This window comes from Microtus pennsylvanicus, chromosome 9 (genome assembly GCF_037038515.1).
Source record: "Microtus pennsylvanicus isolate mMicPen1 chromosome 9, mMicPen1.hap1, whole genome shotgun sequence".
In the NCBI taxonomy this organism is placed as follows: Eukaryota; Metazoa; Chordata; class Mammalia; order Rodentia; family Cricetidae; genus Microtus; species Microtus pennsylvanicus.
The window spans coordinates 109,091,638-109,116,784 of NC_134587.1; the positions used below are offsets into that span (position 1 = coordinate 109,091,638).

Sequence of the window (25,147 nt, forward strand, 5' to 3'; positions counted from 1 at the left end):
TAAGAAAATGGGGGGATAGTAATAGTGGGTAATAAAGTGAATACTTGTGAGCTATTATTCATGGATAATTTACATTGGTATAGTTTTTGTATATTGATACAAGTTCAAATTATATTTGTTATTTTTTTTACATTATTTGTACCCCTATACAAAGTTATTTTGTCAGATTGTATATATGTATGTTATTTTCTCTGTTTAGGACATTTTGTATATTGATACAACTTTTAGGATATATTTTCATATTGCATTATATATTACTCCTACCTCTGATCAAGATACTTATATATTGTTGATATTTTGAGGTCATTATCCTCATTTGTTGCACATTTGTTTACATGTTATTTAATAATCTGACATGAAGTTTTAGTCTTTAAGTTATACAGGTATTAATTATTATAGGCCAATAGTTGTTCATGCTTGCTGTACATACAGTCAGATCAATTAGGTTCTTTAGATATATAGAGATTGTATTCTGTCTAGATGGGTAATCTTCAACCACTTTAAGGATCTATAGAACATGGCATTTAAATAACTTAGGGTTCTGTTGACATGAGACATGATTGCTCCTCAGAGCACTAATCTATTCCTGAGAGAATTTTTTTTAAATATTTATTTATTTATTATGTATACAATATTCTGTCTGTGTGTATGCCTGCAGGCCAGAAGAGGGCACCAGACCCCATTACAGATGGTTGTGAGCCACCATGTAGTTGCAGGGAATTGAACTCAGGACCTTTGGAAGAGCAGGCAATGCTCTTAACCACTGAGCCATCTCTCCAGCCCCCTCCTGAGAGAATGTTGAGCACCAAAGACACTCCACTTGGAGCTTGTTTCTTCTTGGCAAAACTGGCCTTTGGGCAAGGAAGTGCCCATGCCTCTACCACTGACAAGTTACATGATATCCAGAAATGGATAAGCAGGACTGTCAAATCTTGCCAACACAGGATAAGATGTTTTTGAAAATTTTCCTGCCTCTGAAAATGGTCTGTCAGTTATGCTAGGCCTTAGCCAAAGTTGGTTGCTTCAACATTGCAAATGAGACTTTGGGTGATTGCTCAGGTAGCTAATTGTCTCTGTCATATATTGCTTGCTTTGGAAGCTACTTGATTGTACTTCCTGCCTGCTCAAGTTATATTATCTCCCTTCTCAGGCCTTCGATATGAAGATTAGATAGTCATAGTTATTGTACTCCTATGATCTAGTCAAACCATTTCCTATACAAGGCTTAGACTCCATAGGATAGAATGTTTATTAAAACATTTAGCATATGTTCCATGCTTAATATTGTTTATGCTGATTGTAATTCTAATCTTATACTTGATATCTGTTTATAGTATATATTGTTTTGTATCAGGTTTGGAACTCTCTTACTTAAACAAAAGGTGGAAGTGCTATGAGAGTTCCTTCTGCTCCTTCAGCCTATAGCCTTTAAGATACCAGCCCCCTTGGGCTTTTAAAAAGCAGTTTTCTTTTGCTTTAAAAAGCAGTGGTAGCCGTGCTCTCGCTCTCTTGCTTCCGGCTCTGCTTCCGGTTGCTAGACTCTGTTCCTGGTGGCACAGAGGGCTGTTGTGTAAGTTTCCCCTTTAAATAAATAACCCTTTTATTAATCATAATTCCAAACTGGTGTGGGATTGTTTTGTGACTTATGTCTACATTCCAGCTTCTATAATTCCCTTGGCTTGTGTTTTGTTTATTGTCTCTATTTCAGTTTTCAAGTCCTGAATAGTTTCTTTCATATGTTTGATTTCTTTTTCTTAGTTTTCTTTAAGTGATTTCCTGATGTCTTCCCATTCTTTGTTTGTTTTCGCCTCAATTTTTAAAGAAAATTTCTTATTTTATCTTTAAGAATTTCAAACATTCTCTTGAGGTTATTTTTTAGATCATTTTCTTCTGGTTCATCTATATTTGGTTGTTCAGGTCTTACTTTTGTAGTGTCTTTAGGTTTTACTGGTGTTGTGTTGCTCTTTGTGATGTTGCGTGTGATCTTACCTTTTCTACTCATCTTTTCCTCTAATAGGTGTGGTTGGGGCTGTCTGAATTCTGTTAATTAATCTTCTAGGTGCCAGTGAATCCAAAGCTCAGATGGTTGTTCCTCGTGGTACAGTCAGTGCCACAGTTCTAGTTACCCTGTTGGCTACTCCTGTTCCTGGAGATAGCTCAGTGCTCCTGTGCTTTGCTCTGCTCCCTTGGAGTTTGCTGTCTCAGGCCTACTTTGGCCTAGGCTGCTGGCTTTGATCTTTAAATCCTGCTCTGGATCCCCTCCTGCAGAAGTCCCTGGCTTGGAGCTGGACCTGTTCTGATAGAGATGGCTGACTCTGGATCTGGTCCCTGGCTCAGTCCTGATCCTCCAGTGTCCCGGGACTGGGTTGGCTTCTGGGACTCGATTTCTAATATATATTTGTTAACTATACATTACATTTTTAAATTTTTTTTTATTTTTTAAATATTTATGTATTTATTTATTATGTATACAATATTCTGTGTGTATGCCTGCAGGCCAGAAGAGGACACAAGACCCCATTACAGATGGTTGTGAGCCACCATGTGGTTGCTGGGAATTGAACTCAGGACCTTTGGAAGAGCAGGCAATGCTCTTAACCTCTGAGCAGTCTCTCCAGCCCCCTATACATTACATTTTTAAATGAGCTGCACAAACAGAATAACTTATACAAAAGCAGAAATATATATATACACAGTGTAACAAAATCAACCTTAAATTTGTATCAATAACCAAGATTTATACCAATGCAAAGTATTCGTCTCTATATCATATCCTCCCTATTTTTTCCAGAAATTGACTGTGGCTATTAATCACTTATAATCAACCCCCTTTAAATGAAAACAAATATTTATAAGCAATATTTCGGAATTTGGGATTAGTTTTCTCCAAACTGCTTCCTGCTGTTTATTGGGTAAAGTATTTTTAGAGTCCATGGTGGCCTTTGAGGGAGTCTTGGTTCATCAAATCACATTAGTCTGGAAGAAGGTCACATGTTCCCTTCTGTGGGAACAAAAGCAGAGCCTCTTTTCCAAAGTAACATATCTTTAGAGCAAAATTTTGAAATGAAGATATCCTTATGTTTGTTTAACCTCCAGAACAAATATATCTCTGCAATGAAAAATTCAAAGAAAACATAATAATATGCATAATCCTGATTCTCCGTGGCTTTCCCATCTTTACATGGCTTATTTTTCTTTACCCCTTTAATCTGTGACTGTCTGCACTCCTTTATTTTACTTTTACTGACTCTTTAAAGACTTTACTTCTTTTTATAACTGTCTATACTCTTTTTTCCTCTGTCTCCCAAACCTATGTACATTTTTGAAACACACCTTTGACCTGTTCAGAGTTTTATTTCTGTTTGACTCTGTTTTTATTGTGTTTCTGTAATCATTTTCTGACGAGGAGCGCTTTTTAAAATGCTAAGCAGCATGTCCAGGACTAATTGGCTCCGCCTCATTCAACATGGTGGAGGTATGTCACAACCAGCTGTGCAAGCCACACTCACTGCCCCGGTTCCAGGGATGCAGTGGGTCTATATCACGCTGATCACTGTTGGGGACTGTGGGCCCCCAGACCCTGAATTTCCTGTGAACCCCTGCCTGCTGGAGTAAACAACTTGTTTTCCTGTGCTTGCAGCTGCTCTGAGCATGAGACCCTCAGGAGTTCCTGATGGCAGGGGAGTGATTTCTGGTGGGCTTGCAGCTGAGAGTTAAGATGTGGCTATTTAGTCAATGAGACCCTATATCAGCTGCCCTGGAACACAAGAAAGGGGAATTCTTGGCTTTACCCATGTCCGTGTGTGTGTGTGTGTGTGTGTGTGTGTGTGTGTGTGTGTGTTTCAATCTCCAGGCCCTTGCCCAACTCATGACTCATGAACTGTACCATAGCATGTAGTGTTTACAGCAGGAGTTGTGCTACAGCTCACAAACCCCATTTAAGTGCAGAATCTTCCAAAAGAGCCAGAGTTGTTTGTGCAACAAGGACCAACTAGAAAGCCTTCTTTAAAAGGAGTCACACCTCTGCTCACTGCTGGCAAACAGGGCCCACCTGAGAAAACGCTGCTACTAAGAAACCGTGTTTAACTCTCTTCTTTTGTGTCTAGAATTCCTTCCCAACTTCTCTCAGGTTTTATGTGAACATAGTTGCCCCATGTTGGCGTGACATTTTCTGTGCAAAGATTGCGCAATCATTTCCTGATCACCCAGACCATAATAATCACACAGAAACTATTTTAATTACAACACTGTTTGGCCAATGTCTCAGGCGTATTTCTAGCTAGCTCTTACATCTTAAATAACCCATTTCTATTCATTTATGTATCACCACAAGGCTGTGACCAATTGGTAGGTGTCCTTCTCCTTTGGCAGACACTCTCCAACTCCACCTACTTTCTCTGTATATCTCTGTTTGGATTTCCTGCCTAGCATTACTCTGCTAAACCATTGGCTGAAACAGTTTTCTTCCTTAACCAATTAAAGCATCACATATACAAAAGGATATTATATATTGTTGGAGGCCATGTGGGTCCAACACAGATTCCCTAACTGGACTGGAACGGAGTTGCGAGGAATAAACCGACGCAGCTTACACGGTCATCATGAAAGGGCAAGATCTCTCTCAAAGATCTCTCGTTTATTACCCAAACACCTTATATATCATCACATCATTGAGCGGGAAAACACAGTAGGGTGTCTCCTAGGCAACCAGGTGCATGGGCTCAAGTCATGTCCGCATCTACCTGTCTGCTAGCAGTCACGTAGGCCATGAATTAGCATCTCTATAAGATATCCTCCCAATTACAAAGGGAGGAAGCACCAAACCTCTTAACTCTTAAGTCATCAGCTTCAGCCAACATCTTTTCTCAGGTGATCTACATTTATAACAAAAGAAACTAGGAGCAGCACGTCCTGACTATTGTTAAACAGAGACAGCTTGTCTGCAGAGTTATGTGATCAGCTCAGACCGGGCTAATGGCTCTTGTGCCATACAGAAATATGGGCCTACAATATATCAGTTTATAACCATCTTGTAAACCTGCCTTTGTTACAAAAGGTTGTCCAACCAGCTGTTACTGCCTTGTCATAACTACCTTGTTACCCTGTAACCAACCACATCTTTGTTTCTGCTCCTTTAACCCTGCCTGTTTTGCCTGCCAAGTACCCCATTTGGAAACCTGCCACCCCATGCACTACAGTCTAGAAGTCTTCTCCTCCACACATCCAGTGTGGACATCTTGAACCTGCGTTAAGGGGAGGCAGCCTGTGTACACAAATAAATATCTTGCATTAAAGCCAGGCTGTGGTAGCATACTTTTAATACAAGCCCTTAGGAAGCCAAGGTAGACAGATCTCTGAGTCTAAGGCCAATCTGCTCTACAGAGCAAGTGTTAATTAATTTGGCCATGATGATCTGGTTCAGTGACCTTTCTCCTCCCATTTTGGGGATTAGCATTTAGAAGCCCCAGTGAGATCAAGACGACAAACCAAATTCAGAAAGCCAGAAGCTGGCTCCTTCCCTCTGGGCCTCTGATACTGAGGAGCTGCTGTTCAGAGGGTTGTGCTACGGAGTTATTCCGAGGTCTGAGACATGCCTTCCGCTTGTCAGGCCGCCTGAGTAACAGCCACATCAAAACCAGGAAAACACAAGCATCTCCTTTCTTTGGGGACCTGTGCTGGCAGATCACGGAGGATTTATTTACTTACTTACTTACTTATTTATTTATTTATTTTTTGAGAGAGGGTTTCTCTGTGCAGTCCTGGCTGTCTTTGAATTTGCTCTGTAGATCAGGCTGGCCTTGAACTCACAGAGATCCTCCTGCCTCTGCCTCCCGAGTGCTGGGATTAAAGGCGTGCGTCATCACTGCCCATCTTGGAAGCTTTTATTTTTTTCTGTGAGATCTGGTTTCTTGTTCTGTAGGATCCTGATCTGTTGGATCCGAGGAGGGTCTAGCATGCCTAGCATTTCCTCATCCAAGGCACAGAGAGATGTTCCACACTCCTCTGGTTATTTCTGCCTAGGTGGGAGTTCAACCAGAGCCACCACTTCTTTTTCTGACCTCCCCTGGTGACAGGTCAGATCTGTCACCTGAGGATGCTCTTGATGACACTGGGGTCTAGAAAATTGGAGCAGCCCATAGTCTAACCATCCATTAGCAGGGTTTCATCACCTTGGCTACACAACAGAGTCAAAGAACCAAAAGGACGTTCATGGCACTGGGGTCCAAGCTGAGGATTTGGAGAGGCCATGCAAGGGACATCAGGCATGTCAGGCATTCCAAGAGTGGGGGGAAGTTGGAAATGCCTGGCCTACCACTCCCAGGTAAACCCAACACTTAAGAAGTCTGCAGTGAGGGGTTCCTTGCACATGGGTTATGTAGAGAGGCAGCTGAGAATACATCTCTTTTTCCCTTCCTTCCTTCCTCCCTTTCTTTTTTTTCTTTTTGAGACAGGATTTTTATGTAGCTTTGGAGCCAGTCTGGAAGGAGAAAGAGAGGAGGTTGTTGGTTGCTTCTCTGCCACTTCTCTGATCATTCTGGTTCTTACTTGATATCTGACTCCCGAGTTCTTATTGATGTAGTGTGCCCACATGGCATGGGACCCCACACAAGATCACTACAGAGCTGGTATTTGATGCAAATGCACTGGAGTTTATTGATTACAAGTTAGCTAACTCTGACCCAGCAGGCGGGGGAGAATGACCCTCAAGCCCTCAGGGTGAGGGATTTTAAAAGGGAAAACCCACAAACAAGGCGGCACAAGCCTTGGTGTTTCAGGATTGGGTAAAAATAAACAACTTTTGAATTTGTTGGTTGGGGTACAGGGGAATTTCAAAACAGTGACTGTCAGCAGACAAGAATTTCAAAATAACAGTTAATCAGATACCTACAAGGACATCTGAAGCAAACAGATGTTGTTTGGACACCCTGGTGGGTCACTTTGACCAGGGCAAACACAGTTTCTTGGGAATGTTTATGACTTTGCTGGACTGCATTCACCCCCTAGTTAGGTCCTGTATAAAATGGAGAAGTCTGCTCTGCACCTTCGGATGAAGAGTGATCAGATAAACCTTTTTCTGGTGCCCCATACTGGGCGCCAGATGTAACTGAACATAAACACCAGCTCACAAAAAAATGATATGGAGACTTATCTGCCATCTCTGCCTTCTTCCCAGCATTCTCTCTGTCTGAAATCCTGCATAGGTATAGTCTTTTTCTTTGCTAACTTTATTAATCTTTAGCTATTTTGATCAACTCTAACAATGATATTCTGTGGAGATGTGCTATGTAAGGATTCAGGAAATAAAGTTGCCAGTCTCCCTACGGGCTATATTTAAGATTTTAAGTTTTATTTTGATCCTAAAAAAACTTCAATTCAAGGGTTGTAATTTTCAGCTGTGTGACGGCAGCAAACACTTTTAATCCCAGCACTTGAGAGGCAGAAGCAGAAGCAGGCGGATCTCTGTGAGTTTGAGGCCAGCCTGGTCTACAGAGCTAGTTTCAGGTAAGTCAGGGCCACTCAGAGAAACTCTGTCTGAAAATACCAAAGCAAAACAACAACAACAAAAAGACTTGTTCGGTTTATTTTTCCTCCGAGACAGGGTTCTATTCTGGAACTCACTGTGTAGACCAGGCTGGGCTCAACCTCACAGAGATCCACCCGCTTCTGCCTCCCGAGTGCTGGGATTAAAGGTGTGCGCCACCACGGTCTGGCAACTTATAGTATTTTTCTTTTTATTATTTAATTAATTAATTAATTAATTAATCATTTTCGAGACAGGGTTTCTCTGTAGCTTTGGAGTCTGTCCTGGAACTAGCTCTTGTAGGCCAGGTTGGTCTCAAATTCACAGAAATCCACCTGCCTCTGCCTCCCAAGTGCTGGGATTAAAGGCCTTACAGTATTTTTAATGTTAAGCTTAATTGGAATAAAATTCCTAGTCTTATAAAAGCTACCAGCTTGCTGTGAAAGGTTAAAGATGATTAAGACGCACACATTGATAGTCACCGTAGAAATGATCAAATTCTTTAAAAGTGTAACTCCTTTCTGAGGGGTAGGAAGACAAGCTTTATTTAGCCTGCTAGAGATGTTTTCGAGGTCAAACCTAAAGTAACTAAAAACAGAGTTTATTTAAAATCAGGTACACTTAGTAGATGGCCCACAAACGTTTCCAAAGATCTGATGAATATGGCATTCACAATGTTTAGTGGGAAAAGCCCTACTGTGACAGAGGCTCCTAACAGTGACCCTGTGGTCTCCAAAGAACACAGGTAGGTACAATGACTCCACCTGGAGTGTAGTGACACTAGCCACTGGGCAGAACTGCCCCATGCCTCGCCTGCCTCCAGGGTCCTGTTGGGTCAGCCCAGAGAGGTCAGCCCCCAAGTTTCTCATCTTAGGCCTGGGTCTGGCAGCGAAAGGCCCGTGCTGTCCTGTAGGAGAGCCGAAGACGCACAAGCATTGTCCCCAAGGAAGCCACAGAGACCACCGGAGCCTAGTGCGACCATCTCAGGATTGGGTATGTGTGACATATGAACTGAAGCTTAGGCCATTTGGAGTATTTCCTGCTGTTATTATCCTTCTTACAGCTCTAGTGTCTGAGTTCAGCTCCCTGGTTAAAACACTCCACATAAAAAACCAGACCTGGCCTTTCTCAGTCTATCAGGTCACCTTATAAAAAAGGTAAACTCACACACAGGATCTTCTACTAACAGGCTTCATTCATGCTAAGGGGTAAACAAAACAGGTCTCAGGTGTGACTTCTGCTGTTTGATGGAACCGGCTTTGCAATGGCTGTTCTCAGGAACATTTAGATCTGTCTGCTGGCAAATAACTGAGAAGAGAGAGTTAAAGTTTACATAAATTATACAGGTCTAAAAATAATTTAAGATGCTGGGCAGTGGTGGTGCAGGCCTTTAATCCCAGCACTTGGGAGGCAGAGGCAGGTGGAGCTCTGTGAGTTTGAGCCTGGTCTACAGAACAAGTTCTAGGACAGTCTCCAAAGCTACACAGAGAAACTCTGTCCCAAAAAACCAAAACAATAATAAAATAAGTAAATAAATAAAATAAAAAAATGGAAAGAGTTAGTGTTAGTATAAAAAAGGGGGTGAGGCTGGAGAGATGGCTCAGAGGTTAAGAGCACTGGCTGCCCTTCCGGGGGTCCTGAGTTCAATTTCCAGTACCCACATGGTGGCTCACAACCACTTATAATGAGATCTGGCGCCCTCTTCTGGCCATGCAGGCATATATGCATCCAGAACACTGTATTTATAAAATTTTATTTAAAAAAATAATTTTAGTTATAAACACCTGATGATATAAAAATAGAAATAAAGTATGATGCTCTAAAACGATTTTAGGTATATAAATATAAGTTACTCTATGCCATTATTATGCTAAGATTTCAAAAATTCAAACTTGGCATCACAATCCCTGACTTCAAACTCTACTACAGAGCTACAGTACTGAAAACAGCCTGGTATTAGCATAAGAACAGACATGAGGACCAATGGAACCAAATAGAAGACCCAGATATCAGTCCACACAACTTCGAACACTGGTTCTTTGACAAAGAAGCAAAAAATATCAAATGGAAAAAAGAAAGCATATTTAACAAGTGGTGCTGGTATAATTGGATTTCAACATGCAGAAGAATGAAAATAGACCCATGTCTATCACCATGCACAGAACTCAAGTCCAAATGGATCAACATAAAGCCACCCACACTGAACCTTTTAGAAGAGAAAGTGGGAAGTACACTCGAATGCATTGGCACCGGAAATCACCTCCTAAACATAACCCCAGCAGCACAGACACTGAGAGAAACAATTACTAAATGGGACCTCCTGAAACTGAAAAGCTTCTGTAAAGCAAAGGGCACGGTCTTCAAGACAAAACGACAGCCTACAGAATGGGAAAAGAAAGCCATCTTACAAACCACAATCCTAGAGAACTTAGACAACAATGAGGACACTAAGAGAGACTCACATAGATCTAATCTACGTGGGAAGTAGAAAAAGACAAGATCTCCTGAGTAAATTGGGAGCATGGGGACCTTGGGAGAGGATTGAAGGGGGGAGGGGAGAGGCAGGGAGGGAGCAGAGAAAAATGTAGAGCTCAATAAATATTCATAAAAAATTCAAACTTAGCTGGGTGATGGTGGCACAGGAGGATGGGGCGAGGCCAGCCTGGTAGTGAACTCCAGGTTCCCAGTGCAGTTCTTATAAACTGGTAACACTAACGCTACTATCAGTCACAAGCTCACAATTTTAAATTTCCTCTGATCGTCTCCTACACATAGAGTTACTTCTCTTCGTGCTAAAATGTCTCTGTCCCATCTATATCCAGCCCTCTGGATAGAAGAAAAAGTATTCATACTTTTGAATCCATGGGTTTTGCTATGACCCCAGGGTGTAAATCTCCTCCGGCTATGTTACAGACAGCTGCTAGATACTTTGAATTTCAACACAAAGTACAAACAATGGTAGCGTATATTTCAGGGCGTGGAGAGTCTTCAGATGTGGGCCCACCCCTCACAGGCTGAAGGGGCTTCCCTGCCTTCTGCCTGCCCCTGAACGGGAACCTTCACATGTGAGAGTTCCCTAGCTTTAACTTTGATCCCTGCAGAATTCCCCTCGCTGGCAGACACAATCCTGACCTCAGCTGTGGACTCCAAACCGCTCCAAAGGTGATCTGTGTCCTACAGAACCCCAAATTCCTGGCCTTGCTGAGAGCAGACGTGAACCAGTCCAGCTGATGTGGTCGGTCCCTGTTTCTTCAGTAGGATTGGTAACCTATGCTTCTGATGAATGCCCATTGTCCTACTGCCATCCTGCCATTCAGCCTCCCTGGACCCTGACAACAGCTTCCTCATTACAAAGGAGGCCGTGTCACCCTTGTCCTCAAACAAGGGCTTCCCTGATGAAACAGTCAAAATGGCTACATAGAGAGTCCATAGTAAGTCCAAGATGATATGGCCTTAAAACGCTTGTTCTGTCTGTTAACCACATAGGTGTAATCTATGGGTGAGAAGTTACAAATGTTGTGACTCCCCCATAAAGAATGCTAAAACCTGCGGGCGGTGGTGGCGCACACCTTTAATCCCAGCACTTGGGAGGCAGAAGCAAGTGGATCTCTGAGTTCGAAGTCAGCCTGGTGTACAGAGCATGTTCCAGGACAGGCTCCAAAGCTACAGAGAAAGCCTGTCTCGGAAAAAACAAAAAAACAAAAAACAAAATAAAACAAATACAACCACAACAAAAGAATGCTAAGAGCCTATTAAAGATTCGGCAGGGCACCAAGGGAGGCGTGAAGAACCAGCCTGCCTCTTTTTTGGGCTTAAAATTCAATTTGTGGTAAAGGGGAAGTAGGCTCATTCCTGTTTGTAATTAAACCTGTTTCTCAAGGATTGGGCTATGCCCCAGCTGTACCCTTAGCTACAAATGGTTCTGGGCTGCCTGATGCAGGAATAATGGCAACTACGTCTTTGTTTCAAAAGTTGTTGATAACCATCTTGCGACTCTACCTCTGTTTCAAAAGCTTTGACTACCTTGTTACCTTGTAACCACATCTTTGTTTCCGTCCTGTTCTGTTTCTGTAGCCCTACCTGTTTCCCCTACTTAGTGACCCCACCCCTGCAGCCAGTGCTGACCTTTGCCTTCAGGAATAAAAATCTTGTTTTAATTATTGTTTGCTTTAACTAATTTGGCCATGATGATGTAGTTCAGTGGTCTTTCTCCTCAACAGTTAAATGAGCAATTGTGTGGGTGCTGAGAATTGAACCCAGGTCCTCTGGAATTGTAACCAGTGCTCTTAACCACTGAACCATCCCTCCAGTGACTGGAAAGCTGCTAATTAGCAGCCAAATTAGTGGCGCTGGCCTGTGACCCCAGCCCTAGAGGGCTGAGGCTGGAGCCGGCGCCTAGGGAGACCTACAGATTGCTTATCTATTTGGAGGCCCTAGTGAGCGCATGCGCCAGGCCAAGAGGCTCTTTGGCGGCCTCTCTGTTGCCATCGCGTGGCCACATCTGGAACCACAGCCCCTGGCTGCTTTGAGGGAGCAAGAAACCCGACAACCTTGAAGAAACCCAGACCCCCAGGGGTCCCAGAGAAAGCGGCTGCTGGTTCGTCTGCTCAGCAAATACTTATCAAGTGTTTTTCATATGAAATGAGAGTATGCGAGGGGGGCGTGCATTACCAACGCACCCTCAAATGAGCCTCCAGTCTCTAGTCCCTGCTGTGCATCCTTAGGCAGGTTGCTTTGTCACACTGAGCCCGCTTTTTCCTCTGCAGAACAAACTGTACCAACGCCTGCTGGAAGGACTCAACCAAAAATGAAGCCCCGTGCTTGTGGCTGAATTGAGGACCCGAGGTCAGGCGGAATGGAACGACAGGGCTCTGTCCTGCAGGGGAGCGGCTCACACCAGAAGGGTCTCCCTGTCCCACAGTGGTCCTAGGATCCGTGTGGCTCAGAAGTCCTCACGAGCAGGGCGGAGGGCGGGCGGCGGGAGCCACAGAAGAAGCCTGCCCCCTAGGCTGCGGTCCGGCAAGGGCGACCCTTGGGCTTCCTCCCCCGCCGTCCGCTGGCCGGGACGTGACCCAGCGGCTCTGCGAGGACAGCGGGGCCTCCGAGCTCCTGAACCGGGCCACACACAGACTTCTGTCCCCAATACCTCGAATTTCGGAACCCTGCACCCCAAGAGGCTAAGGGACAGATCGCCCCAGGTTCTCGTCCTCCCTCCACCCCAGGCCCCAAGCCCCAGCCCCCAGTGCAGTCCCGACACGCCGCGTGCAGCAGCTGCGGTTGCTCCCTTCCCGGTGGTGTTTGGGTTTTAATTTTTGTGTTGCACTTAGAAAATTACCCATAATTACAGCTGCGGAGAGGAAACCGTCTCCTAGCACAGCCGCACTCCAGCTGTGCCGCCTCCTACGCACAGCTGGGCGGGGCTGTGGCCGCTGGGTGCGGGCGCAGGGTCCACGCGGCTCCGCTCACCCGCGCTGTGGCCCCTGGCGGAGGAGGGCACCAGCTGTCAATTTTAGTGACAGCCAAAGCTTTAGGGGAAATCTAGAGGGGGTGGAGAAGGCCTGCGGGACAGGGCAGAGGAGGGACACGGAGAAGGGGGGAAGGGGAGGAGGGAGGAGCAGCAGCCTTGCAGTGCCGCTGCCGACCACACGGGGGCGCGGCGGAGCCGGCTCTTCTGGTGGACGGGGCCGTCTCGGGCAGGAGGCTCAAGGGAAGAAACAAGATTTACCCTTCTGGGTTTGTCTTCTGTGAGCCAGGATCGCTGGCCAGGCCCTCCGCGTGCTTTGGGAAGCAGATCCGCTTGACAAAGCAGGCGATCTGGTTCCTACCACACCCAACGGAAAAGGGATCAGGCTTCAAACGCCTCCAGCTTGTCGCTTTTATTTGACGAACATTTACTTACTGTGTCAGTGTATATGTGTGTGAGCGCAGGTGCCATTGTGCGTGTGAAACTCACAGGACTGGGCAACATACTCCACCATGTGAGTTCTAGGGGTTGAACTCAGGTCATCAAGCTTGGTGGCAAGAGCTTTTACCGGCTGAGCCCTCTCGCTGGCCCAAGGAAATGGTTTTCAGAGCTCTGCCTCACAAGGTGGCGCTTGTACAGACATCCAGGCAAGCTGCTCGGCCCTTGCCTATCCTTGACCCCTTCTCTGCTGCCTCCGAGCACCCCTTCCCCGTCCTTCAGTATCGACCCTGCTTCTCTCTCGTTTGGGCGAGTCTCTGGCTAGGCCCAAACTGGGTGTGTGTATCCTGCATGCTCAGCTCCTCTGACTCTCCTAGCTGTGTTTGGGAGCGCCTCGGTTGCCATGACGACGGCGCAGTCGCTCCCGCCCGCAGATCCTCCCCGAGCAGCCTGCAGGGTTGCGGGCGCCCCCTGCTCCCTCCTCCTTGCGCCCGCCTCCACCCTCCTCCAGGAGCCCTGCCGACCTTGCCTCGCCGCCGCCCGTTCCCCACTCCCCCCTGTCCAGAATGTGTCGCCGGCTTTCCGCGGCGGACAGCTCCAGGAGTAATAGCAAAGTGTCTCCACTGGGTCCCCAGAGCCCGGTAGACAGCAGGTGCTCAATAAATAGCACCGAGTGTGGGTGAAGATACTTAATCAAAGATCTGTGGCTGAGGAAGGGGAAACCGGGCGTCCTGGGCAGCGCTGGACCTTGGGGACACAGATGAGGGTGGAAGAAACCTATGCATCGCGAGTACACTTGCCACGAGCAGAGGCTGCAAAAAGTACTGTCCTCGATGGCCCAGGCTCCCCGACGGCCTCTCGGGCAGCCAGTACTCGCCAGCCCCGCCGCGGGGAGAGGAAGCTGGGGGAGGGGAAAAGGGAGGGGGCGCGGGCCGGGCAGGAAATGGGAATGGCCGGCGTCCGCCCAGCTGAGTCCTGGGGGAGGAGGCGGGGCGCGCCAGAGCAGCCTTTCCTGCGCTCCTGGAACCTCCTCGTCTCGGCTTCCCGCCCGACGGCAGGGTGGGGGAGGGGAGGCCCGGGCAAGGGGGATCTGCCTGCACCAGGAACACCCGCACCATCCAGGACCGCGGTGACCTGCAGACTGTCTCACACACACACACGTCCCATAGGAAACTTGTGCCCGTGACTGCACCACGCGACGTTTCGGTAGCTGAAGACCTACTGGGACAATCTCCTGCCTGTCCCCCTTCCCCCCCAAAAAACCGTCGCCGTCCAACTGTGAACACTTGCGGGACAGCGAGCATTCGCCTGCACGCCCATGCGCCACGACCACACGTGCGCTCACGGGGCCGCGTGTTATGAAAGTGTGTGTACGTGGGGGCTGGGGGTAGCATGCCCTCGGCCCAGTGAGCACGCCTGTTACTCCCCTACTCCAGAGGTGGAGGCAGGGGGATCACCAGTTCAAGGATAGCCTTAGTGACATAGGGAGTTGGAGGACAGCCTGGGATACTTGAGACTTTGTTTTGTTTAGCTTCTACTTTTGAGACAGGGCCTCACTATGTATTTTGTCTAGGAACTCGCTATGTAGACCAGGCTGGCCTCTACCTTTGAGTGAAGACACGTTTTCAGAAAAACAAACAAATTATAGTGAACTGGGGCTCAGTTGGTCCACGCTGGCATGCACAAAGCCCTGGGCTCCATCTACAGCATACCACCCAGGCTAAGCAGGGCACGCCTGTCACCTCAGCGTTAGGGATGCTGAGGCAGGATCTGAAGTTCAAGGTCGTCCTCCGCTGCTTATTGAGTTTGAAACCAACCTGGACTATGTGAAACCCTCTGAAAAGAAAAGAAAAAGATGGATGGAACTCCTCATAACTGGCTGGGCTGCATGTGGGCTCTCAATGTGTGTTCTGGGTGCAGAATGTTGTGGGCACATGCACTTTGAGGCCAGGAGACATGTTCGGAGTCGAAGCCAGATAACCACAGCCCCGCGAATCTGTGCAGCTGGGAGTCTCGCTCCGCAGCCAAGGTGGGCCTGGAACTCGCAGTCATCCTCCTGCCTCAGCTTCCCTATTTGGAGGCATGGCAGTGGCTAGATCGTGTCTCCCGCGTGGGTGCGGGAGGTACGGTAGACGCGCTAAGTCGCGCACAGCTTGTTTAGTGGGCTCTGCCGCCCCCGCAGGCTCTACGCGTGCGCGCCCGCCGTTGCCGCTTTAAGAGCGGCGGGAGCGCGCGGCGGCGGCGGCGCGCTTCCCGGAACAGCCCGCGGAGGGCAGCACGGCTAGAACCCACCCGCGGCCGCAGCTCCCGCGCGGACATGGCTGCGGAACCCGGGGAGCGGGCGGCGTTGGCCATGCGCGCCTGACAGGTGCGGAGCATGTACGGCAAGGCGGGCAAGGGCTGCGCGCCCTCGGACGGCCAGGCGCGCGAGAAGTGAGTGCGCGGCTCGGGGGCCACGCGGGACCGGGGACTGTGCGGTCATGAGGGACCAGAAGGGTGCGGGATTTCAGGGGGATACACGAGATCCGGAGGGCTCGTGGAATTACCAGAGATCAGAATGGAGCGGGAATTTCAGGGGTACACACGAGGTCAAAGGGCTTGTGGGGTCGCACGAGACCTCAAGGGTGTATGATTGTGGGTGTGCGAGGCCTGAGGCCCCATTTGGGGTCACGGAAGACACAAAGGGCAGAATATATAGGAGGCACTCGAGTTCCAGGGGTTCAGGGTCACTGAGAAACAGAAGGCATGAGACTGCAGTGTGGGAGATTCAGGGGTCCTGGGGGCGGGTGTCTCAGGACAGTTGAGGGCACAGAAGATCAAGGGGTCAGACAAGACCCCAAGGGTTGCTGGGGTCACACAGAAGTGGATGGGGTGCCATATCAGGGACTGTGAGCTCTAAGGAGTCCGTGCTGTAGCAGCGAGCAGGATGCCCGGGGCAGGTACAGCATCTGAGGGCTGCGAGACCTCGATGGTTCTGGGGTCACACAGGCCTGGGTTGGGCCTCGAGACCATGGGGCTCATGGAGAGCTGCAGGTCTCAGGGCGGGGGTCCCATGCACACAAACCCAAGAGCTGCAGATTTGAGGAGGTTGAGGGGCTCTAGGTGTTGGGAGCCTGGAGGTCATGAGATTTGTGTGGGCACATGTGACCTGAACTGAACTGTCGCTTGTGGGCAAAGTTGAGGACACAGGGCAGGAGGGAAGAAGGTAGAGCTACCTGGGCTACCTCCAGTGACCCTAGGTGGGCCAGACTGGTTCTGGCCCTCATTGCCCTGCGTTGCAGGATGAGTGGCCAAGGTGGGCAAGCTGAGGTGCCCGGCTTTCCTTCCCTGGGTGCCCATGCAGGGGAGTTGGTGAAGGTGTGAACATTTGAAGCATGTTGGGGGCAGCACATACATTGGGGGTGTGGTGAGCATGCCAAGCCTGCATGGAAACTTGGCTGGCCACCGAGAAGCTGAGCTGCCCAGCACAGCCCTGGGTATGAGACAGATGACCCACAGAGGAGTCTGGGTTGCTGGGGATGCCATGGATGCTGGCCCCTCAGGCTACCCTTGTTGTATTGTGGTTAGGCCTCAATGACCCATCCTGGCATCAGGCTGATGCCCATGTGGGAAGCAGGGACCATCTGGCTCGTTCGTGCGACACCTGGTGAGTCCCCAGCCTGGACATAGCTCACATAGTCAGTAGTCCTGTGCTAAGTTAGGGAGGTGATGAGGCAGGGGTCGGGGTCTGACAGTCTGGGACCTCTGTGAGAGGACGTGCAGATCCAGAGAGCAAGGGCCCAGCCATCCCACAAAGTACCATTGTGACCATCGGGAGCCTCAAGTTAGGCCAGGAGGGGACAGAGGGGTGCAAAGGCCCTGTGGTAAGAGTAGGCAGGGAGTTGAGGATGTGCTGTGGGCCACAGCGAGGCTTGTGTGTTTGAACTGCACACGGAGGCTGAGCCAAATGCTTATCAAGGGTGTCTGAAAGAAGTGAGTCTGGCCTGTGGGGCTCACAGAGAACAGGAAGAGGCCAACCAGGCTTGGGACTGCTAGGGTGGACGCAAGGCCTGTTTGGGCGATCCTTGTAGATGAGGCCCCGTGAAGCAGGACTCTTCTCGGCCTACTGGTGTAGGGTCTTCCATCTGTCCCGTGGGGTCTTCACAGAGGGTAGGCAGGTGGCCCTGCATTGTGGTTGGCTAGCCTTTATGGGTTCAGGACTTCCAAGTCCAGTGTCTCAATTACTGGTTGGCCCAGCCCTGGTTTTTCTCTCACCCTGGACTCACCTGTTTGTGGCCTCCACCTACCATGCCTGTCCCCTCAGCACTAGAGCCTTGCAGGCCTGATGTCTAGCGGGGAGCCTGCTCCAGGAGAGCAGTGCACCACCTGCTGGGGAAAGTCTACCTGGGTCGCGAGGTTGAGGCTGGGGTCTGAATGGACCTTGTGTAAGTTGGAGTATGTGTGTGTGCTGACCGTGGGCAGGCATGCGTCTATGTGGTGTTGCCCAGCAATTGAGGTGGCTTCTTTAAACCTTCAGGATGGCACAGGACACCTTCCCTTGGACACTGGTGACACCTAGCGAGGAAGGCTAGATGTTGACCGCGGTGTTTCGGTTGGCTAACCTGCCTGAGGGGTGCTGGTAGGGGTGGCCTTTACAGTGATTCCCCACAATCATGGTGCCAGTGGCGGTGGTGTGTTGGGCCTTGGCAGCCGGCTAACACAGAGCTGTCCTGCTCTCCAGGACACTCAGCACGTCTAGCAGGAAGGGCGCTGAGCTTGTCCTGGCTCTCAAGATCCCTCAGTCTGCTTGCTTTCTGCCACAGGGAAATTGGGGGGATCTGAGAGGCTCAGCAGACCCAGGACAGTGAGCCAGTGGGTGCAGGTCTCAGGACCTATGTCCTGAGACAGTAAGGGGAGGGTGGGCATAGGACAGAGGTGGGGTATGGCATCTTGGACTGCTGGTGCTGGAGTCAGGAGGCACAGCCAAGGCAGAGCCCCTGGGGCAGGAGGCAGGGCGGAGCCAATGGAGCAACAGTTCAGACATGCAGGCCTGGAGGAAGCAGCTGTGGGGAGCTGTGCAGAGCTGAGATGTGGTAGGAGAGGGGATGGTTGAGCACACTTGAGACTGGCCTTGTGTGTCCCTCTAGCTACCCACCTCAACCTCCCTGGTGACTGGGCCAGTGGGGCTCACCCTGTGACATCTAGTCCCTGAGTCCTCCTTTGGATGGGGGTGGGGGACTGCCAGGGAGCAGGTGTGCAGGGGCAGGGAGAGGGGAGAGGAAGGCTAGCGCGACTGGTGGGCAGGCTGTAGGGAGTGACCATCAGTTGTCACCTCATCCCTATCATGCCCAGCTCAGTCTCTGACCACCAAATGGTGGGCTCTGGTGGCCACAGCTCCTTCTTGGCTATCTGGAGGGTGTCAGGGCTGGGATGCCACCCTGGCCATGCTGCCATCCCAAACCAAGCTTACCATGATCCTGACATGGACTTCTTGTCTGCTAGCTCAGCCCTTCTTGGTCCACTTGTTTGTGTCTGAGGGAGTCACCTGGACCTAGGAGGATGGCCGGTGTGCTATTGCATAAGGAGGACAGACCAGTGGACAGATGGGTGAACAAATGGATGGAGGAATGGATGAATGCGTGGGCAGGTGGACGAATGGGTAAATAGATGGGCAGGTGGGTGAATGAGTAGAGGGTGGGTAGATGGATGGACGGACAAATGGACAGAAGGGTGGGCATGTGAATGGGCTGATGGATGGATGGATGGATGGATAAAGAAAGAATATCAAGGTGAAGGGTAGCGCCATGGAGGTTAGGCTGGGGGTGCAAAGCCCCAGCATCCATTCCCAAGTGTATCCTAGGGCAGAAATGAGATAGCGGCAGGATGCTGGCATGGGCGGCCTGAGTCGCTGAGGCCCTCAGCCAGAGAGGGTGGGGCGAGGACAGCTGGGGAGACCCCTGGAGCCCCGCAGGTCCCCAGCATCCAGCATGTCCCTTTATTCTCATGCCCTATAGGGACTAGCGGGGAGGTGCTGGCACTTAGAGGACCCATATGTGAGCGAGAGGAACCAGTGCCCAGCTTGGGATGAGAGCTGCCATGCACGAAAGGCTGGGTGGGATGGCCTAGCCCACTATGGTGGGCCATGGCCCATGGAGCAAGAGAGTCCCAGCAGGCTGCAGACTCTGGCCAAACAGGGTAGTGGCCTGGTGGTGGCATGTGGCACTGGAGGCTCTGCCTTGCCACTCCTCATTCCCCAGAAGCACCATGACTGTCTCCTCTAGTACTCTACAGGGAAGGAAAAGTTACAGCCACCACTGGATACAGAAGATGAAGATGGGGCTCTTGAGGGGGGGGACATTTATGTAGCGTGTTGGGAATAGATGGGAGCTGGCTGCCCCAGGTCGATGAGTTGAAGAAGCTGTTTTCAGCAGGTGGAGATGGTGGATCTAGTATAGGGCAGAAGCTCTGCGAGTTAGATGGATTGGCTGGGGAACCTGTTCACGGCCTTGTGTTGGGCAGGCCCCTGGGTGCCCTTCTGCCGAGCGACCTGAACCGTTTCACACCTTGCCTGCAGGCTCGCGCTGTACGTGTATGAGTACCTGCTACATGTAGGCGCACAGAAGTCGGCTCAGACCTTCCTGTCCGAGGTGAGTCTGTCCGCTCTGCCAAGACACACCACATTGTCCCTGGCAGGGTTGGCGGATCCCTCCTGGGTGCCTGCCCCTCACTCATCCTCTTCCCGATAGATCCGCTGGGAAAAGAACATCACCCTGGGCGAGCCCCCTGGCTTCCTGCACTCCTGGTGGTGGTACGTGCGTGTGTGTGAGCTAACGGAAGGAAGTGGGGTCTTCGCGGGGACGTGGATCACCTTGTTCCTTCTACTGCCCGCAGTGTCTTCTGGGATCTCTATTGCGCAGCACCAGACCGCAGAGAAGCCTGTGAACACACCAGTGAGGCCAAAGTCTTCCAGGACTATGTGAGTCTCCAGGATTCTGGAATCTGGGCCACTTCTTTTGTTTTTGTTTGTTTATTTTTTTTATATTATTATTATTTCCGAGATAGGGTTTCTCTGTAGCTTTGGAGCCTGTCCTGGAACTAGCTAGCTCTTGTAGGCCTCAAACTCACAGAAATCCTCCTGCTTCTGCCTCCTGAGTACTAGGATTAAAGGCCTGCGCCACCATCACCCGGCTGTTTGTGTGTTTATTTTGTGACAGGGTTTCTCTGTGTAGCTCTGGCTGTCCTGGAACTCACTCTGTAGATCCTCCTGCCTCTGTCTCCCGAGTGCTGGGATTAAAGGCATGCACCACCACGCCCCTCTTTATTGTTTTTTTTTATTTTATTATTTAAAAAATTTTAACACTTTTAATTTATGTGTATGAATGTTTTGCCTGCAAGTCTGTCTGTACACCGTGTGTATGTTTGGTGCCTGTGAAGGCCAGAAGAGGGCATCATTACAGATTATGAGCTGCCGCCATGTGGGTGCTGGGACCTGAACGTGGGGCCTCTGCCAGAGCAGCAAGTGGTCTCTTGAGTCTCCTGGAATTTTTTGTTTTGTTTTTATTTGAGATAGGGGCTCACTAAGTAGTCCTGTTATCCTGGAACTCCTATGTAGCTCAGAGATTCCGCTACCTCCCGCCTCTGTAGAGTTGGAGTTAAAGGCCAACGCCCTGGCCTCAGTTTCCCTTTGGCACAGTAGGCGGACCTTGCCTCCTCACAGCAGTCCCTAGGCACCGGTTGCTATGGCAGCGTGGGCGTCGGAGGGCGGGGCCAGAGCAGACTGGTCCTCGGCGCCCTGCTGCTGCGGCCCCGACCTTGGCGTCTCCTGGAAACGCTAGCGCAGCCCTGCCCGTCGTCATGGTAATGCGGGCGGGCGCGGGGGCGCCGCTGTGGGATGATTGACGGGCGCGGGGGGTGGGGTTCCGGCTCAGACCGCCCTCCCGCAGTGCCCAGCTGGTCTGCATCAAGGGACCTGGTGTTTGCGTTTGGGGATAGGCCAGGCGTGGGGGCGGGGGGGCGCTTTGGCCATGACAACCCGTAATCAGCCGGAGTTACAATGATTTTGGGGCTTCCTTGAGAGTGCACTTTCTCTGTGGGCTACTGTCATTTATTCCCCAGGGCTAGACCAGAATGCTTGCAGCAACCTCAGAGTTGCAGGAACAGGTCACCAGGGACCTGACTCTGAGCTATGGTGGGGCTGTCCCCATTCCAGAGATCATAGCAGAAGCCTACGGAGTCCCAGGCATGTCTGTGCTAGCCAGCATAGCCTCCTGGGAAGGCAGTGAGAAGAGAGGGACAGCAGAAGGAGCCTGCCAACCCCCCACCCCCCACCCCAGCTCTGAGCCTGTCGAGCCTGGTTGTTGTGTATCTGAGGAGGGTTGTGGTCTAGGGACCCTCCCCACACTCCCGCTCCTCCGTCCTGGATGGGTGGCTGTACATTTACAGTGCAGGACAAGGAAGGGGCCCTTGGGGCAAGGACTGGCCTAGACATTAGGGGTGCGGGTCGGGAGAGGGCCTCTATGCCACCAGAAGAGAGTCCACGTGAGATGAGGGGGAGCCATAGAAGTCTGGGGGTGTTGCTACACCACTTTACCCCTTTCTCTGGTCTCCCAGCTTGACCACGTGATAGCTGTCCCCAGGCTGCATGCAAAGATGAGGGGAAACCCTGTTCCGAAAGTCACCTGTCCTGGCTCTCATATCCTCTGGTGTCTCATTGCAGAGTGCCGCAGCCCCCAACCCTGTGATGGGCGCCATGGCCCCTAACGACACGATGGGGGCACCAGGCTTCTTCCAGGTATGGCTGCCTGGGGCCTCCTTTGTCCTCACAGTTGAGGTAGGGGTAAGCTGCAGGCTGGAATTCGGTGGAAGGGCTGTGGACACAGTGGATGTGAACATGTGTGCACCTTGTCATCGCTAGTGACAGGCATGAGTTTGTACCCCTGAGCACCGGTGTCCGCTGGTTCCACCGTCCTGTTCAAGTCTCTTCGTACTGTCTGCTACCTGCAGGCTGTGCTCCCATTCCCCTCTCAGTCAGGCCCATTCACCCTCAAGATGTGTAGCTGTTCCCAGAGTTCTAGTGGTGACCCCCACAGTCAAATAAGGGCCCTCACACATGCCGGACCGCGCACTGCTCCCTCCTGCAGCTGTACCAGCTGGCTGTGGTCTGTAATTTGTCTCTGAGGCAGGGGACCAGCAAGGTTGGAGGCCCCTGCTCCCATTGTGCCCCAGGCTTAAGAAAAAACAGGGTTTCTTTAGGGGAAACACAGAATGAAGATTGCTGACCCCCACCCCCTCTTCCAGCCCTTCATGTCATCACGGTTTCCAGGGGGTGCCCGGCCCACCCTACGGATGCCAGGACAGGTGAGAGAGTGCGGGGTGGGACAGGAGCTGGGTAGGGGTGTCGCCTCCAACTCAGTACCGTGCCCACCCCACAGCCTCCTGTGGGCCTCCCTGGGTCCCAGCCCATCATCCCTGGTGCCATGGACCCCTCCCCACGCGCACAAGGTGAGTAACAGACTCCAGCTGCTGTTCCTCGGGACCCGTTCTTTTTTGAAGCCCCCTTTTGGATGTGCTGTCCATATCTGGGAATGCCCAAGCCCTCTTCCTTATGTCTCTGCCCAGGGCACCCCAGCCTGGGAGGCTCCATGCAGAGAGGGACACCTCCGAGGAGCATGGCCAGTGTTGGGCCCCAGGTAAGGGGTGACCCAACCCACTGTGGGGTGGGAAGGCCACGCCCTAGGTACTCTCTGACGAAAGAACGTTTTTGCCCCAACAGGGCTATGGAACTGGCATGAGGCCCCCACCCAATTCCCTTGCATCCAGCCAGGTCCTGCCATCCATGAACATGTAAGGCCCTAGGGTACTCTCAGGCTTGTGGTCACCCAGCCTAGATGCAGGCCATGTATTCAGGGACAACCTGGGCAACGTTTATTCCACTGTCTGGAGGGGAAACAGGCCAAAAGGATCACTTAGCCCTGGGGAATGACAGGTTGCTGGGCCCTGGGCGCCTGGGCTGCTGCAGCGCCCCCATCTCTTCCAGGGGTCCGGGGGTGCGTGGCCCGTGGGCCAGTCCCAGCGGTAACTCGGTGAGTGGCAGGCAGGGTGAGCTGGGGAAGGAGGGTTCGGGCCAGCTGCCTGCTATTGACGCTCACAGTTGTCCCTGCCTATTCCCAGATCCCCTATGCTTCCTCATCTCCTGGCAGCTACACGGTGAGTTCCCTGCAGGTGCGCGGTGGGACCTGAAGGGTGCAGGCCAGACAAGCCACGTCTCACAGTCCCCATGTCTCCCAGCAGGGACTCGCAGGAGGAGGCGCCCCCGGAACACCCATCATGCCCAGCCCTGGAGGTAGGGAGCACACGGGTTGGGGTGGGCCGGGGTTTCCATCCCACCCACCCACCCACGCAGCCCCTGCTGTCCCCCCAGACTCCACCAACTCCAGCGAGAACATGTATACCATCATGAACCCCATCGGGCCGGGCGCCGGCAGGGCTAACGTGAGTGGGGGCCGGTGCGCCTCACCCGACGGGGACCCCGCAGGGGGCGGCCGGCCCGAGCCCCACGCTGCCCTGTGCCCGCAGTTCCCGCTCGGCCCCGGCCCCGAGGGCCCAATGGCCTCTATGAGCGCGATGGAGCCGCACCACGTGAACGGATCCCTGGGTGAGTGGCCGGGCGCCACCTAGCGGCTTCATCGGCGGGCACCGCGACCCCCAGGCGCCCGGACAAGAGGCTACGAGGGTCCCTGGTCGCCGGCGCCTAGATCCGCTAGTGCCCTGACCTCCACGCCACGGGAGGGGTGGCTCTGAGAGACCCCTGCCCCCAAGATCTCGGGTGGCCCCTGAGCGCAACGCCTGCACCCTCCATTGTCCCCAGGCTACGGGAACGAGAGCCCCTGGGATACCCTGTCCCTGAGCTCCGTATCAGCACCTGAGCTTCTTGTCTCCCCGCAGGCTCGGGCGATATGGACGGGCTGCCGAAGGTGAGGTTGTGCACGCTGGGTGGGTGGGGGCAGGTGACCTGGAACAGGGGACCCATGCGCTGATCGGCGCCGCCCCCAGAACTCCCCTGGCGCCGTGGGCGGCCTGAGCAACGCCCCGGGGACCCCGCGCGACGACAACGAGATGGCGGCCGCCGGGACCTTCCTGCATCCGTTTCCGAGCGAAAGCGTAAGCGCCTGCGTCGACTCCCCACCCGCGGCCGCGGCGGGCCGGAGGGGCCTGGCGGGCAGGCCCCGGCGGGGCGGCCGCGGGGCCAGAGCAAGACCATGACCGCGGCGGGCCAGGTGGGGGGGGCGGCGCGGCACCTTCCCCTCCTCCCCACCCTCCCCGGGTTCTCCCCTGTCCCCGGGAGGGCGGGCCCCAGCCTCGGCCAGAGCTGAGCCGCGCCCGCGCGCCGCCCTCTCTCCGCAGTACTCCCCCGGCGTGACCATGAGCGTGTGATAGCCCTGGTCTGCGCCCAGTGTCCCGCTGGCAAGGTCTGGGGTCGCGCCCCACCCGGACTCCTGGCCAGCTCAGCCTGGATGGCCGGCAGGGCCCCCCACGAAGGACTTTATCATTTTCTAAACACACACGCACGCACACAGTGCAAGGACCTCAGAGAACGGCAGGCCTTCTGAACTGTGTGCTGTCACGGGGCTGAAGGGGGGGGGGGTGCGCACAGCCAATAAACACCATTTGATTTTGTCTTTTTGGTACCACTGGTGTCTCTCACTTGACCAGCAGTTATGGCCTCAATCCTTGCCCAGATGAGA

The 25,147-nt window shown here is 51.8% G+C and overlaps 1 protein-coding gene across 18 annotated transcripts; it reads left to right on the top strand.

The window, feature by feature from the left end:
• The first annotated feature begins 15,664 nt into the window (after window positions 1-15,664).
• Ssbp4 (single stranded DNA binding protein 4) lies at window positions 15,665-25,090 on the top strand. 18 transcript variants are annotated; one of them, XM_075987195.1, is made up of 17 exons: window positions 15,665-15,857; window positions 19,978-20,050; window positions 20,150-20,211; window positions 20,295-20,379; window positions 22,120-22,194; window positions 22,701-22,760; window positions 22,835-22,904; window positions 23,022-23,092; window positions 23,176-23,246; window positions 23,440-23,485; window positions 23,574-23,609; window positions 23,694-23,745; window positions 23,824-23,894; window positions 23,979-24,057; window positions 24,348-24,376; window positions 24,456-24,563; window positions 24,807-25,090. In XM_075987195.1, exons 1-17 carry the CDS (start codon window positions 15,802-15,804, stop codon window positions 24,834-24,836), a joined length of 1,074 nt encoding a protein of 357 aa, XP_075843310.1. In that variant the 5' UTR covers window positions 15,665-15,801; the 3' UTR covers window positions 24,837-25,090. The 18 variants fall into 18 exon arrangements, 17 of the variants coding, with proteins under 17 accessions (XP_075843310.1, XP_075843307.1, XP_075843308.1 ...); XM_075987192.1 differs by having other exon boundaries at window positions 22,656-22,760; window positions 23,691-23,745; window positions 24,807-24,971; XM_075987193.1 differs by having other exon boundaries at window positions 22,656-22,760; window positions 24,807-24,971.
• The last annotated feature ends 57 nt before the right edge of the window (window positions 25,091-25,147 follow it).